The sequence below is a fragment of the Saccopteryx bilineata genome, chromosome X, assembly GCF_036850765.1.
Source record: "Saccopteryx bilineata isolate mSacBil1 chromosome X, mSacBil1_pri_phased_curated, whole genome shotgun sequence".
NCBI classification, from domain to species: domain Eukaryota; kingdom Metazoa; phylum Chordata; class Mammalia; order Chiroptera; family Emballonuridae; genus Saccopteryx; species Saccopteryx bilineata.
Genome location: NC_089502.1, coordinates 136,920,363 through 136,936,374, shown reverse-complemented (window position 1 = coordinate 136,936,374; position 16,012 = coordinate 136,920,363). Strand labels below are relative to the sequence as shown.

The window sequence follows — 16,012 nt, the reverse complement described above, 5'->3', positions numbered from 1 at the left end:
TTTTAACAAACCTTTTCAGAAATACACAGAACAAGCAAACAAGAAGTCCTTATGATTTTACATTTTAACCCCACAGGGAACAAAGTTGATATGGATATGTATGTATCTTATATATGTGTGTGTGTGAGAGTGTACAGCCTCCCCTACCCAACATAGAGAATATATTCTTTCAAATATATATTTTGCTCTTGGAGCTTTTGCAAATATTCACTGCATATTAAGTCATAAAGTCTCAGAAATTCCAAAGCAGCTAGATCCTACAAACTATATTCTCACACCATTAAGCAACTATATTAGAAGTCACAATAAACAGGTACTTAAAAAAAAACTAAATGCTAGGTAACTGAAATAACACACCTCTAAATAACCTATAGGTTAACAACTTCTTTGCAATGTGTGCAGTTCTTCTGCTCAATAACCTGTGGGTTAGTGAGGCTATGACAATGGAAATTACAAAATACTTAAAGCTGAGCAACAACAAAATATCTTATATGCATTCATTAGAAATCAAGGCCCAGATTAAAAGCAGGTAAAGAATCAATTCAAAGAGCTACAGAGTGAACACAAGGTCAGACAGAGAAAGAAGGAAGTAAATAAGATAAGAGCCGATATTCATGGTATAGGGAAAAAGAGATAGTAGATGGAATCAACATAAACTAGTTTTATGAAAGGGTTAGTAAAGTAGACACACGTGTCTATGGCCATACCACCCTGAACACGCTGATCTCGTCTGATCTCGTCAGCTAAGCAGGGTCGGGCCTGGTTAGTACTTGGATGGGAAGTAGAGACACCTAAGATGACTGATTAAGAAGGGAAGGAGACAGCAAAGACATACCCTACGAATAAAACCAGATATATTATATATGCATGTGACAGATTTTTTAAATCGTAAGAGAGTAACACAATGACCAGCTTTATCACATTAAGTTAGTAAATTTAAATTAAATGTAAAACATTTTGGAGAAAGAATTGTCTCTGAGAAATAAAAATCCTAAACAGATCAGTGACTCTTAAAGAAGTTCAATTGGTGGGCATAGAGCTCTGGGATTCTTCCGGCCCCACCATCGTGCAGTCGCGCACACACGAGGTGCAAGCAGTGTTGTTAGTCCCAGGAATGTGAAGATGACTCATGTTCAGAAAATGCAGCAGAGGAATTCATCACATTAATGTAATGCTTTTCAATGAAATGTCTGAAAAGGTACAGCCCAACCATCAAGCTATAAGAAGATAAACATTGAGAAGTATCTTTTATCTCTTATACCTTTCTCCCTTCTCTTCCCTCTTTAGGTAATCATTTGTTTCTTTTTATTTTTTTCTATATCTGTTTAAGCCAATATGAACATACCATATTTATTAATAAAATTAAGTGGGGGGAAATGTTTATTTCAATAGAGAAAAATGACACTGGCTATAATCCAACTTTGTGAAAAGCAAACAAAATTTGTAGCAAACACGGAAAATTTTTCTTAACTCGAAGTGTATCTTGTAAAAACCTATGTAAGGGTCACGTTTAATTGTGAAACTTCAAAATATAATTCCCATAAAGTCAGCAAAAAAAAAAGATCTCCACTATTATTTCTATAACTCTACAGTATATAAAATGATCTACTTATCAGATGGCCAAAAACAATAGTTTGAGGTTTGCCAATCTGTCATTATTGTCTCATGATAGCAACACAAAAACCTCTAAACTGTGTAATAATCTAACAGAAGAAATGTACTTTTTCTTTCATGGGGAAAATTATAAAATGATACTAATTATTGAAGGAAGACCTGAATAGGTCAGCAGAGAGATGTGTCCACTAAGATACAGCTCTTACATATCCAGCATGTGAATCCAACTCTTGAAGGACAGGAGCTGAGGTGGAAAAGCATCTTCCCTCTACACGAGACCAGAGGTCAGCAAAGTCCTGTTTTTATACAACCCTGGCGCTAAGAACTTTTTTTTCTATTTTTTACAGGGTTGCTAAAAACAACAACAAAAAGGCAGAATAGCAACAGAGGCCGTATGTGGCCTTCCAAGTCCAGGATATTTAGATAGTTACCATCTGGTCCTTTACAGAAAAAGTTTGCCAACCCTGCAGTAGACTGAGTGGTGGTCCTCGAAGTGTGCTCCCTGGCCCTCCAGCAGCAGCAGCACCTGTAGGAACTTGCCTATGCAGGTTCTGGGATCCCACCTGTGAATTGATGAGCTAAGGGTGGGGGTCAGCAATCCCTGTTTTAACAAGCCCTCCTGGTGATTCTGATTCTTGCTGAACTTTTGAGAATCACTGTTACAAGCCAGTAGCTTAATCCCATCATAAAAGATGACCTGCTTTAGAGTCAGGGTAGGTGTGGCCAGCTACCAGAGGATGCCCTTCAGGGAATAATTTGTCATTTAGGCACCTGATCGTTCCCATTGACTCCCATTTACACAGTCTAGCCAAAGAAGAAAGAAAAATGAAGAGTTCTTAAAAGTCCAGTCCTTGAGAAGAATTAGACCGGCATTCTTAGCCTTAGAACTGGTCCTGAACGGTTATTAGTCAGTTGTCAGGCAATCTGAAGGATAGATGCCAGGTGGTTCAGAAGATGAGCACCAGATGATCTGGTGGTCTGTATAGGTGAGCCCCTCAGAGGGTTACCAGGAGGTCCAGGTATTGACACAGGACTGGAAAGTTTAAAAGTTCCCAGGCTAGTTAAGATTATAAAAATTTCCTCATGCCTCAATCTACTTGATTTATAGTATTTAGCAGCTTGACCATAGTGACTCCATTTTTTTCCCTCATTCTATTCCTCAAAACTAATCTCTTCCTAATCTGTATGCTTTAACCATTGAGAGGTAGTCTTTCAAAATGATGTCCTGAAGAGGTAGGTATATGGGGCGGTGTATGTGCACATGTGTTCTCATATCTTCAGTACCATTTGAGTATACACTTTTAGCTTCCTCCTATAATATCTGGACTTACCAAAGGACTGATTTTCTGAAAACTTCCTAGCACTTGCGGGTTCAGTTCTCTGGGGGTTCTGTGTGAAAGCAGTAAATTTTTTTATCATAAGCACAGTTAATATTACACTTGGCCTTGTGATCCCAGGACAAGTTTTCCTTACCTTGGATGCTCAGTTACTCTCTCTCTCTCTCTCTCTCTCTCCCTCCCTCCCTCTCTCCCACCACCACCCCCACCTCCTCTCCTCCCCTCAGTACTTTTCTCTGCCCCCTTCTGTCCCCATTTTTCTCCTGCCTGTCTCCTTCTTCCCCCACAAGACTCCCTCCCCAACCCTCTCCTTCTCTGTCTTTTCTGCCATTCTCACTTCTGTCTATGGGTGATGTTTAACAGATATTTCATATGTAAGTATATGTTTTATTAATACCAAGAATTTTATTATAACCAGAGATTTCTTTTTTCAAGAAAGAGAGAAAGAGACAGACACAAAGGGAGAGAGATGAGAATTATCAACTCATAGTTGTGGCACTTGAGTTGTTCAGTGATTGCTTTCTCATACATTCCTTGACCAGTGGGCTCCAGCTGAGCCAGTGTCCCCTTGCTCAAGCTAGCAACCAGGGGGTTATGTCTGTGATCCTGCACTCATGCCAGTGACCTTGCACTCAAGCCAGCAACCTCGGAATTTCAAACCTGGATGCTCAGGATCCCAGGCCGAAGCTCTATCCACTGCGCCACCACCAGTCAGGCTATAAATAGAAATTTCTAATTTCAAAGATCTACGATATATTCCTAAAAGCTATCCAAAAGCAGTCGGCTTTAAATTTCTCAGTACTTGTCGCTGACTTGTTTATGGTATCCTTGGTGGTTATACCAGCAGTGGTTGTAATAATGAAAATAATATTTATTCTTATGATTAATACCTACTGAGATTTTTACCACTTGCCACATATTATTCTAGGTGTTTGGTTCTCAGAGCTTAGTCTATAGACTCTTGGGGATGCCCAAGACTCTTAAGTTACCCATAGGGTCAAAACTATTTTCCTGAAATACTAAGTAGCCATTTGCTTCTTTCATTGTGTTGTAATTTGTGCTAATAACACAGAAGTAATGGTGACGAAAACTGCTGGCTTCTCAGCCCAAATCAAGGCTAGCACTCATTGTCGTCTTCAATCATCAGCATTTGCAGTTTAAAAGCCAATTTTATTTTAGCCCCTGATGAAGTGGTACATTTTATTAAATCTTGACCCTTGAATACATGTTTATTAATGTTCTGTGTTGCAACATTGGGGAGTGTGCGTTCAACACTGCTACATGCCTTGAGCTGCCAGCTGAATTAGTCACATTTTTCATAGAACATCACTTTTATTTGAAAGAACAACTGGCAAGGAAACTGTGGTTATTCAGACTCGGGTATTTGGCAGAAATTTTCTGCAAGTGAACGAAGTGAGCCTATAATTCTGAGAGCGCCGCGTTGGCCCAGTGGAGAGGGCTGTCCAGCTGCCAGGCCGCACGGTGCTTCGGGCAACAGGCGCTCCCGGCTCTCCGGATGCTACACGGTGTGAAGTCTTTCATATCCGACTCATGTTTATACATTATAATTCAAGAGAGGTTGTCTTTTGAATACTGATGATTTTTTCAAATAACAACTAAAAAACGTTTTCCAACGTTTACCTACTACAGAACCACTCATTGTATAGATCAGAAAAATAAAGCCCAGATATTGAAAGCCATTTCCAAGGTAACATTCAGCAAAAGCATGATTTATGTTCTAATCTTATATGTTATAGTGCTTTAAACTTCCAAGTACTTTCATATATACATTTTCATCTGATCCTTGCTCAACTCTGTGAGTATATAAAGCAGCTTAAAGATAGGAAAATTGAGACTCAAAGAAGATCATTCTCTGAATGCACTTTATATTCTTCCGCCTGTTCAGCTATTATCTCTGAGGGTCTGAAATACAACCTAGCAAAAGGAGAGGGATAGAATCAATGAGACTTGGTAACTAATAGATGCAAAAATAAAATGGAGATGAAGGAGCCAGAGAATTTTCTGAAATTTCTTGCTTGGGCCCCTGGGAGGGTATATTAACCGAGAAAATAAAAATAGAGAAGGACTAGATTCAGTCAACAAATATCCCCTGGAGGCCTTCTCCTCAGTACTACTATAATCGGCTTTGGGGGATTCTGAGAATGGATAGTGCTGTTACAGTCTATATGACGAGATATGGCATGCATGCCAGTGAGTTGGATTCAAGGGGAAAAGTAGTCAATGCCTTAAAAAAGGCTTAGTTTCAGGCCTATAGGTGGCCCTAGCCAGTTGGTTCAGTGGTAGTGCGTCGGCCTGGAGTGTGGATGTCCTGGGTTTGATTTCAGTCAGAGCACACAGGAAAAGCACCCATCTGCTTTTCCACCCCCCCTCTTGCTTCTCTCTTACTCTCTTTCTTTCTCTCTTTCCCTCCTGTAGCCATGGCTCGATTGGAGCAAGTTGGCCCTGGGCGCTGAGGATGGCTCCATGGCCTCTGTCTCAGGTGCTAAGAAGAGCTAGGTTGCTAAGCAATGGAGCAACACCCTAGATGCACAGAGTATCGCCCCCTAGTGAGCTTGCCAGGTGGATCTTGATTTGGAGACATGCTGGAGTCTGTCTCTGCTTCTCCTCCTCTCACTGAATTAAAAAAAAAAGGCCTATAGCTGTTTACAGGTGGGAAGGAATGACTTCTGGGCACAGGGAAAATTTTATGGAAGAGGAAGCATTTGAAAGGAATCATGCAGAATGGTAGAATTTATGCAGAGGTGGTTGTGAGGAGAAAAGGAATCTTCAGTTAGAGAAAAATAGTGAGAGCAGGGTATGGAAGTAGGAATATTAGATATACAGGTTTCTAAGAACATAGCATATGTGTAAGCAGATAATGAGACGTTATTACTGAAAACAGTTATTTCAGTAAATTATGGGAAATGTTAACTGCTGCATAATGGTCAGTTTTCTATTTTGCATTTACTTAATTTTTTTAAATGACACTTGCCAAACATGTCTTTTTAAGTACAGCTTAGTTCTTTACCTATAAAACGTCATTTTCCATTGAGTAGGGTAAAGATTTCACATTCAGATAACAGAATTGCTCTTCCCAAATGTTGGTTCATCATTTTAGAGTGTGTCGTGCAAGATATTTTCCTATAGTCTTCTTTTTTCGGTCTTTGGTGACTTATTTAAGTAAACCTGCAGTCCTTAGATAACTTGATTCTCTTCACACTTAGAGATTCAGTAACCGTCTGAGTTGCGTTTCCAGCGGAGCCGCAGCCCTGTGTCAGTGTTCAGACGCCTGCTCTGTCTTGCGGGTCTGTCTTCTCCTTCGGCGTTAGTGTCCTTATTCACTGCAGAATTGATCTGATTCGGGTATTTATTACTGTTTCTTCCCTAGAGAAGCCAGAGAAATATGATCCACGTGATGTTGAAAGGTTACAACTAGATGATAACTGGGTTGAAAGTTACCTGTTTTGGAGACATGATGTTGTGGACGAGACATTGAAGATGCTCGATGAGAGTTTCCAGTGGAGAAAAGAAATGGCTGTCAATGGTAAGCTGTTCAATTTCCCCTTCATAGTATACTATCCGCTGCATAAAAGTGACTGTTTTACTTTTATCTAATAGTGTATTTGCAAATTACCTGGGCTCTCATCAGAAACATCAGAACGTAATGTTTTACACAGTGCCAACAACACTTTGAAAGGAGTGTCGTATGACTGAGTCTAAGCTAGATCGTTCAGAACACAATGAGATCACCAGGGAGCAGAATCACACTCAGATTCTTCCCTCACAGCGGTCTCCAAGTCAGTGCTTGTTTAGTTCAGTACTATTAAACAATAGCAAGACGGCATCTTCGCCATCAGGCCTAGAGACAGGAGATCCTGTCTCCCTGTTTTCCTCTGTTGTGGACTTATGTCATTTTCTAGCCCCAGAGTTCCTTGTGCTAGTGGGGGGTTCCCAATAGAATGAATGAGGGTCCCCAAAAAGCAAGCTTATGCTCAAGGATGCCCTTGGCAGGCTTCTTCTAACTGCTTAATTTCAAGGCCTACTTCAATGTTGACACTTTCTCCACAAACGGGAGTTTTAGATGTTAAAGGGGGTTTTATAGTAGTCTTCAAGAAGGATTTCCTGACCTTGAGGAGTATAAACTGCGGTGTGATTGAGTGTGGAAACTTAATACAAAATAGTCAACAAATAAACCCAGAGCAGACGCTCTCCCCATTCGTTACACCTGTAGAAGGAATACATCAGAAGGGGAGTATTTAAGAAATAATTGATTGGAAATGTCAAAATTGGAAGTAATTTCAACAAACACTGAAGTGTTTCATTAATCAAGCAAAGCAATATAAATCTGGTATTTCTAAAATGTGTAAGTACAGAATGCACTTTTAAACTTAATAGTTTCTGTTAACGTAGAATTGCTTATTCTAGTGGCAAAAAGCAGCGGGGTGATAAAACGGGGTGGGGAAAGAGACGGGAATCTTTGCAAGTTCTTGGGGGAGCTACCGGTGCATTTAACAGATGCCTGGGCACTTGCCTTGCTCCTACCGTGCTCCTACCCTGCTCCATCCGTGCTCAGCCTCTCCGGACACTTAATAGGCTCTTTCTGCTTCTCCTGCTAAAGGCGTAAGCATTGTTTTTGAAGTATGTTCCGTTTGCCCCAAGATTATAAAATATATTAGACTCTACTGGATATCAAACTGTAGAAAAAGAGTTATTTGGCAAACAAAACCACATTAATTTCTTTTTATTAATTCTGAAGCTGTAATGTGGATATTTACTGATATGTTCTCTTGAAATTATCCAGTAGTGGTAATATTTGTTTGCAAGTCTTTATATGAAACTCACCCAGAACATGGAAATGTGTCCACCTAAATGACTGACTGGTCAAAGGGTTTATTGTCAGACGCTATATCCAGATGTTTGAATAAGTTTTATCTTTTTTTATATCAGAACTACTATATAACTTTAACCTTTGCATTGTGAATTTTTGTTTTTAAAAGACCCTTAAGTTATAATCACTCATCAAAGTTTATCACGTTTTAGATCTGACTGAATCTTCTATTCCCAAATGGTTATTGGAAATGGGTGGTATTTATCTCCATGGTTACGACAAAGAAGGCAACAAGTTGTGTGAGTATATTTAACTTGTGCACTGGTTTTTCAAGATGGTGAGTTACTTATCCACCTCAGCAGAATCAGTAATAGGCGACACTTTCTGCCTGTGCAGCACACAGCACGTTTCCTATAACTGGGGATTGTTGGGCGTCCTGATTCAGCTGCAGTACTCAGTAGTTACATTCAAACGGACAGCAAAAGCAAACACCACATGCTCTAACAGCCAAAATAATGTAACTCAGAGTCATTATTTTCTTTGTAATTTGACTGTGCTACTAAAATTCAACCTAGTATTTTTATGGAAAACCTTTTGTGACAGTCCCTAATGGTTGATAAATGGGCTTTTTTCTTTTCACGTTTCCCAGTCTGCTCCCCTAGCTTCTTCCTGTATCCGTGTGAGCAGGAGGAACAGTGCCACTCACCCCTGCTGCCCGATTACTCTTCTCTGTCCCTTGTCCAAAGGCCAGCCTGGTTTCATCCCCGGCTAAGACTCGCAAGAGGATCAGAGCCGCGCCCCGTGCACCGGCTGCTGTGGCGTGGGGTCTGTTCCTGTTTGAACAGCACTCTGCATTTTCCCCCTGTCGCTGACTCCTCTTTCTCCCTCTTTCCTCATTTCTCTTTCCACCCGTCCCTCAAATGGGCTTCCCTGGCCTCATTCCTTCCTTGGCCTCTTTTACATTCTAGCTGATGCAGTCCCTGGGGTGATCTCGGCTTCTTGACGGCTTAAGCTGCCTCCCCCAAACAGTAGTGAGGCCACACGCACGTACAGCCCAGCTACCCGCTGACCAGTGCCACCACATTGACTGCCAGCCGGCTGCTTTCAACACAACAACAGCTAAACATCCGCATCCCACCCCCTGCTCTGTGGCTGCACTGCCCAGCTTAGAGCAGCAGTCACAGGCTCTCCCCCTGACAGAGCTGCAATGACCCCTCTCCGTTTTTCCAGCACTTCCTCAGTTCCGTCCCTCGCTACCCCTGCCCCCTAGTCCCTTCCCAGGGCACCACCTGTCGGGTTTCCTTCTCAGCCTCTTCTCTGCCTCTTCCAACCTTTCTGTGCTGCTGCCTGAGAGATGTCGTCAATAGGAAAATCTCAATGCCTTAGCAGTTCATTCAGGGTCCTTCGAGCCCAGCCCTGTCTAGTTAGCTTCTCCTCTCACACCATTCACCACATTGTGTCTCAGCTGCCACCATTCTGGACGCCTTGCCACACTGCGCCCCCTTGCAGGACACCCCTCACACCTCCATAGCCCCTGCCGGGCTTTTCCTCTGGCGGAGCCTGTTTTCTGGCTCTTGACAGAACCAATGGCCTGTTCTTGTTAAGCTCAATGAAGAGCACTTGTAGATTATTTCTAACTGTTCTTTGTTCACCTGTGTTTGCTTCTCCCTTTACTCCATAGTGAAGTTTATTTCCTGAGTGGATGGGGGAAACAGTTTGCTTTCTGCTACTGTGTCAGGTTCCCAAGTACACACTACTTCTCACTTTAAAAACAGAAGAGATGTTTTTAATATGAGAAACAAAAGGAACTATAAATGGAAAAATGAAAAGGGAAAGAATGACATGTATAAAATAATATTATGCCATAAACATTTTTTCTTCTTTTTGTCTTATGTTCTGCTAAAAGTCTGGATCAGGGTGAAGTATCATATAAAAGACCATAAAACCATACTGGACAAAAAGAAGCTGATCGCATTCTGGTTGGAACGTTATGCTAAAAGAGAGAATGGGAAGCCTGTGACAGTGATGTTTGACCTGTCAGAAACTGGAATCAATAGCATCGTAAGCATTTTTTATTTTTAATTCTAGGTCATTGTTTATCGTGGTGTGCTCCCTCTCCTGTCCTTCCTGCCATTTCCTCCCAACCAAATATTGCTATAAAATCAAGCCAACCAAGTTATGTTGGGGATTTATTTCTGACCCCTGCATTGCGAGTGAAGTCAAACAGAATAAGGTTTGTGAAGCAATTTGCTTCGGTGTTTGGCATTGAAATTGTGTATTTCCTAAGAACGTTCCTCGTCTGATACATGGGATATAAAGGGAGGATGTGGAGGCTGGCAGGGTACTGAGCAGATGTGATAACTGGGAACTTGCCTATCAGAGCTCGTATCCGACAGCACCTGACTGTGCCTGTCACAGCCCAGTGCGCTCGGCAAACCCTGCTCTCCGTGCTACCATTAGATTCATACCGTGTTCTACAGTTGCGAAATGTTCTGCTGAGTTTTGCACATAGAGCGCTTTGTAATTTTGTTGGGGTGTTTTGTTTCCTTGTTTGGTTTGTTTTCTGTTTGATTTGGCTGGCTTTGGAAACCGGTTTTCTCCAGGTGGTTTTCCCACGCCTACAAGCCTAAGTAAAACCTATCAGTCCCTTATTTTGGGCCCTTGAGACCTACCTCCGTGGCAACTACAATCCCTCAGCAGGAGCGGGGATCCATTGGCACGTTTATTAGAATTGTTGTCTCTTACATTTAAACCTGGCTAATTCCGGTAGCAGTGAGGTGTCATTTGCACACCTGCCTGGGGCAGTGTTCAAACCTTTTTGAAAATCCACTTGACAAAAGTATGTTAAGAATCCTAAAGTGTTCACTTCATACCCTTTGTCTTTGTCTAACTTCTGGAAAGCTGAAGAAAGAATCCTGAGTACAGAAAAAGCATTATGAACCGAAATGTTTTTTCAGTGTGTCATTTAAAATAATGAAAAATTAGAAAAAATGTATATATCAACACAGTGAATTGGTAAATTATGGTGTACTAATTGATGGAGTATGTATAATGGTGCTTATAATGAAAAAGTAGTAATATTAGGATATACTCTTTTTAAAACTAAAGAGGCAGTAAGATTATATCATAGTGAAACCTAACCCCTAAAGAGGAAACCTTAGACATTAAAAATAAGTAAATAAATAAACAACACAAACTGGAGCAAGCCACTAGAGAGAACTAGAGATGAGTTTGGGTAGTGAAACCACAGATTTTTTTCCATCATTCTATATCTCTGTGTTTTAACAGTTCATTGCTCCAGATTTTTTTCAGTAGTTTCTGTGTCAGTGAGATTTAGATTACAAGAGTAAATTGTTTCATGGCCAAAATCTAAATCAAAATGCCTAGAGAAATATTTTATAAAAATAAATCGTCACTTTATCTTTTATGCATAATAATTTTCTAATTATTAACCTAGAGTCATGAAAAAAAAGTTAATGTTTTTTATTGTCAAATATAGGGGCAAAGAATTGACTTGAACTGTCTGATTTTTTTTTAAGCTACTAAAGGTATGCTATCTCATTACCTTTAATTTACAAATAAGGTTTACTTGCATGACTAAATATTTAAATCATTACTGTTTTAAAGTACTTGGATCTTATTGAATTATTTTTATACATGACCCTAATGATCTACGAAGCATTTAAGTTGGCTTATAAAGATGTATGCAGAATTACAAGGCAAGAAATTTAAAAAGGTATTTGTTAGTTGGGCCACTAATTTGGCTCTAAGCTTTCAGCTGCCTGCCTGAAAGAAATAAAATAATTTAAAATTATTCAGAGGCCATACATTAAAACCAGTATCTTAGGAGGACTGTATGCATTCTCTATACTTAAACTAGAGAGAAAAGTCTTTCCTGGGTCCTCAAGGGGGGACACAGCATCCTTGAAAACATTCTAACAGAATGCAGACCAATGGTTTCCTGGGGCTTTTTATGCATACCCACTAATACAACAGCGGCATCCTATAAAATCCACTTGAAATAACAGTAAGTGGAGATTTTATAAGCAAGGCCATTTGGTTACATAAAAGATGAAAACAAGAATAATGGATGAAGACGTTTTAGAGAAAGTCACTGGGAACCACAGATCATGTACTAGGTAACCAAATTTGTATACAAGCAGTTATTGAGATATTTGTTTGACTCCTACTTAACTACAATTATTAAGCTCTATGCACAGTGTATATATGATTAGTTATAAAGGTATTATTACATAGTAGGATCTACCTCATAATAATTATTTAATATAGTTAAGGATACATACTAACAGTTTACTGGAGTTAAAGATGCTACAACTCACATGCTAGGAATGGCTATAGATTTCATCTCTAGGATAACCCACCATTCAGCAATTGATGGGTTTAACTTTGCCTTCTTATATGTATCTTTCATCCTGTAGTCCTTGCAGGATGGCTGGTCAGGACTAGTAAATCGGCGTTTGGCCATGGAATAACATGAAATATAAATAAAATGATCCATATGAATAGTAACCCTGATAACCTAATTTCATGTTGCAGTTGAACCAACCAGACAGCTATGTTTATAAAGTCTTCCAGAGATAGAAGTCAATGAACAACACTTACATAAACTGAGAAAACCAAGTAAGAGGAAAGAAGCTAGAATTGAAATAGATATAGCAGGCCAATATAATCAGATTAATTATACAATAAAAATTCATAAAATATATTTTATTGAAGCTATTATGAGGTATAGAAATTAGCTTTGAAAAGCAAATAATACATATGTATTATAATCCAAGTAGTCAGGTAGTAAACTGTATATCTGTTTCAATATTTCTTTAATTGTTCAACAGGTTTTTCAGATTTCTCTCTGGGGAGTGCTTTTAGATCCATTTTATAATATATATAATGCCGAGCTACCTCAGTAGCGTGAGGTCTCTAACCAGTTTGCGGTAAAGTGAATGATGTTTAAGCTTCTGATTTCTTTAACTCAGTTTTAGTAGCTTTAAAAACATAAAACCTTAATCCTTGGGAATCTATATATATACTTATATATGAGCTTTATTTTTAAATAATTTAATAATTGTCTCACCTATATTTAATAATTTATCACCCTTAGAAATGTGCAGTTTAAAATTCTCTAATGTGGGCATTCTTACAGATTTAAATGTATCCTCTTTTTTTAGGACATGGACTTCGTACGTTTTATCATCAACTGTTTTAAGGTTTATTACCCTAAATATCTCTGTAAGTAACTTATTCCTTTATAAAAATATGAATTGTGGGAACTTTAAACAGTGTCTGAGAATGGTGGAGCTTTATATTATTACAGATTTTAATAACTGAAATATTGCTTTCTGATGAAGAGCTTAAATGTGCTCATAGAAGTTTGAGCACATATTGTAGTAGGTACAGGAGAAATTTTTCATAAATAATCATTGTCCTTTACAGTTAGTTTTAAGAGTTTAAGTTCTAAACTGTATAATGTCCTAAAGCATACATATGTACACGCACACATAGGGAATAAAAACACACTTATTTTCAAGATTATCAGATTTTTACTAACCTTTTAATTGAGAAATTCCTTTAAAATATTTATTATTTGGAATTTCTACCTACAAGAAACAGATAAGCAATATCAATAAAGTGAACTCTGTGATAAGCAATACTCACACGAAGTACACTGTGTTACTGATTGCTACTTATAGATTGTCCCTGAGAATAGTGACCATGAGTATAGTGTACTACATACGTTTGAATCTGGCATTCGGGTTTGTCGTAATAGTGATGATTCCGTTAGTTACCTGAATGAAGAACTCCTAAACCTTGCTCATTTTTGATCTGTTGGATTTATACGATGGTTTCCCCCTGAAGAAATGAAGGTGCCTTCCCACATGAACAGTCAAATATTTTTAACCTCAGTGGGTTGAATGTGAAAAGACAAAAGAGAGGCAACAGACATCAGAAAATGGAAAGTCACAGGTCTGCCTGGGCATACCCCTGGCAGAGGCCACAAGGGGGTTTTTAGGACGTAGGACTCAGGTGATACTGAAGCATCCAATCCCTGAATCATCTAACTTTGGCATGCTTTTACATGATTACTAACATGAGGTAAGGAACGGACAGAAAGCATCATGGATATCAAGGGTCAGTGTCATCGCTAGCCCTATGCTCTCATGTCTTCAGAGAGAATATTCCAGAATGTTTTTAGGAAAAGATAATGTCTGGTTTGGGGACCCTGTCGGATCTGCTGTTCCTTCTGAGTTCTCCCTGGATCTGTCATGTACCCTGATTCATTAAAGCTATCTGAGCAGTGCCAGTCAGTTGCCAGTAGGGAGTGACCACCCCAATTTTAGCTTGTTTCTCTTGTGTATTATACACAAAATGAAATAAAATACTCACTTGTTTATTGAACTATCTAATGGAGTTTGTGAAGAGCCATTTATAAATAGTATTATCATTACATCATAAAATACATCCAAGATTTTGTGAGAAAACTATTAATAAATTCATGGCTCAGTATAAAGACGAATTGAAATACTATCCATTCTAATCAATTGAAATACTATCCATTCTAATCAGAGATAATGTATGTATTCTACCTATATACTGTAGTTTTGTAGACACTGAATCTTGTATAATCTTAAATTAAGCTTCAAACTCTGTCATGAAGCATAGCTTATTTCTTAATCTCTTGAGTCCAAATCTTTTTAGACATATCCCAGATGAAGACTGAGGTATTAAGTAACAGACTATCTCTTTGCAGATACCTTGTTCTTTACATGTATTTTACTGCCCTACATTAATCATTCTAGGAGGTTCTCTGCTCAAAGGATGAACTTACATTTTGATTCTTCTGTAATACAAGAATCAATTGGATAACAAAAATCCCCTTTGTGGTTTCTGGCTCTTTCTCACAACTGTTAATAGAGATGTTTAATATCTTCATCTAAATATGCAAATAATACTTCTGTATACTTTGGATTTATTGGGTTCTTGGAGCTTATAATATTAAGAAGTGGAAATAATTTTTGTTTCTTGAAACATGATGGTTTATTAAAATGTTGGGGGCAACTGTGAGAATGGTTTTACAATCTAATCTTTAGAAAATAATATTTGAAACCATAAATTACACGTTGAAATTGTTTTTAAAGTTCAGTGGACTTCAGCAGTAATGGGACATGCCACATCCACAGACTCCATGTACCCACTTAAGTATTTTACTTTGTACCTTTCTGGAAACAACGAAAACAATAAACAAAAGGACAGGATACTTGCCAAAGGACAGTCATAGTTAGTGCATTACTTATTTCCCACAAGCTGTTCTCCTGGGTGGGCTCGTCACCACCCAGGAAGTTAACTGTAGTTCTAGCTCCACTCACCCTTCACTGACTTAGATCTGAGTCAGCCAGCTCCCTTTTCTTTGTTGTTGTTGTTTTTACTTTTAGATCATCGTTTTTTCTAGGTCAGGTATAAGTGATATTACTACAGTGGTACTAAGTCATATTCAGTGAATTTTTTTTTTATCTTTCAGCAAAAATAGTGATCTTTGATATGCCTTGGATAATGAATGGTGAGTGTATTATACTTTCTAAAACAAAATATCTGATTTCCTCTTTTCTTTGCCAATTTAGCCATATTTCTATGGTTGTTTAAAAAATGTTTATATTGTGCTTGGTGTATAGAGACTAGAACCAGAACATTCACAGACTGTTCTGAAGCAAACTGGGCTAAATTTCTACTCCCTTGGGACACCCACTAGTCTTCTCTAAAAACAGCCTCAGGATGTTTAACCATTCTGGTGAAACCATAGTCAGAGCCTCAGTTTGTCACCTACAGATGGGGTCTTTCACAGAACACAGGCCTTGGCTAGGTGTTCTTATGGGTTGCAGGTGTTGAGGAGGAAGGCAGGATGAATATGAAATTTACTCCAAATCTCTGTAGTCACATAGTCCTTAGACAGTCATATTTTTTGATTAAAATATTTTTATAAACTATTGAAATACACTAGTATTCAAAACATTTCTCACAAAGAAAATCCCAGGTCCAAATGACTTCACTGACAAATTCTACCAAACATGTAAAAAAAAAGCAACACCAATCCTTTGTAAACTCTTCCAAAAAAATATTAGAGGGAACATTCTCAATTCATTTTATGAGCAAGTAATAATAACAAGCATCACAGGAAAAGTACAGACCAGCATCCTTATGCATATAGACGGACCAACCCTCA

General features: G+C 38.7%; 1 protein-coding gene across 3 annotated transcripts in view; it reads left to right on the top strand.

Annotated features, from left to right (window-relative positions):
* Positions 1-16,012, top strand: part of MOSPD2 (motile sperm domain containing 2) — a 45,748-nt gene that overhangs the window by 12,414 nt on the left and 17,322 nt on the right. For 2 of the 3 annotated variants that reach the window (XM_066249300.1, XM_066249298.1), the window contains exons 3-7: positions 6,340-6,495; positions 7,992-8,078; positions 9,686-9,840; positions 12,966-13,026; positions 15,314-15,352. In XM_066249300.1, the coding sequence (XP_066105397.1) occupies positions 6,340-6,495; positions 7,992-8,078; positions 9,686-9,840; positions 12,966-13,026; positions 15,314-15,352 (498 nt within the window). The remainder of the gene's footprint in view (positions 1-6,339; positions 6,496-7,991; positions 8,079-9,685; positions 9,841-12,965; positions 13,027-15,313; positions 15,353-16,012) is intronic. The other variant, XM_066249301.1, reaches the window with a different exon arrangement.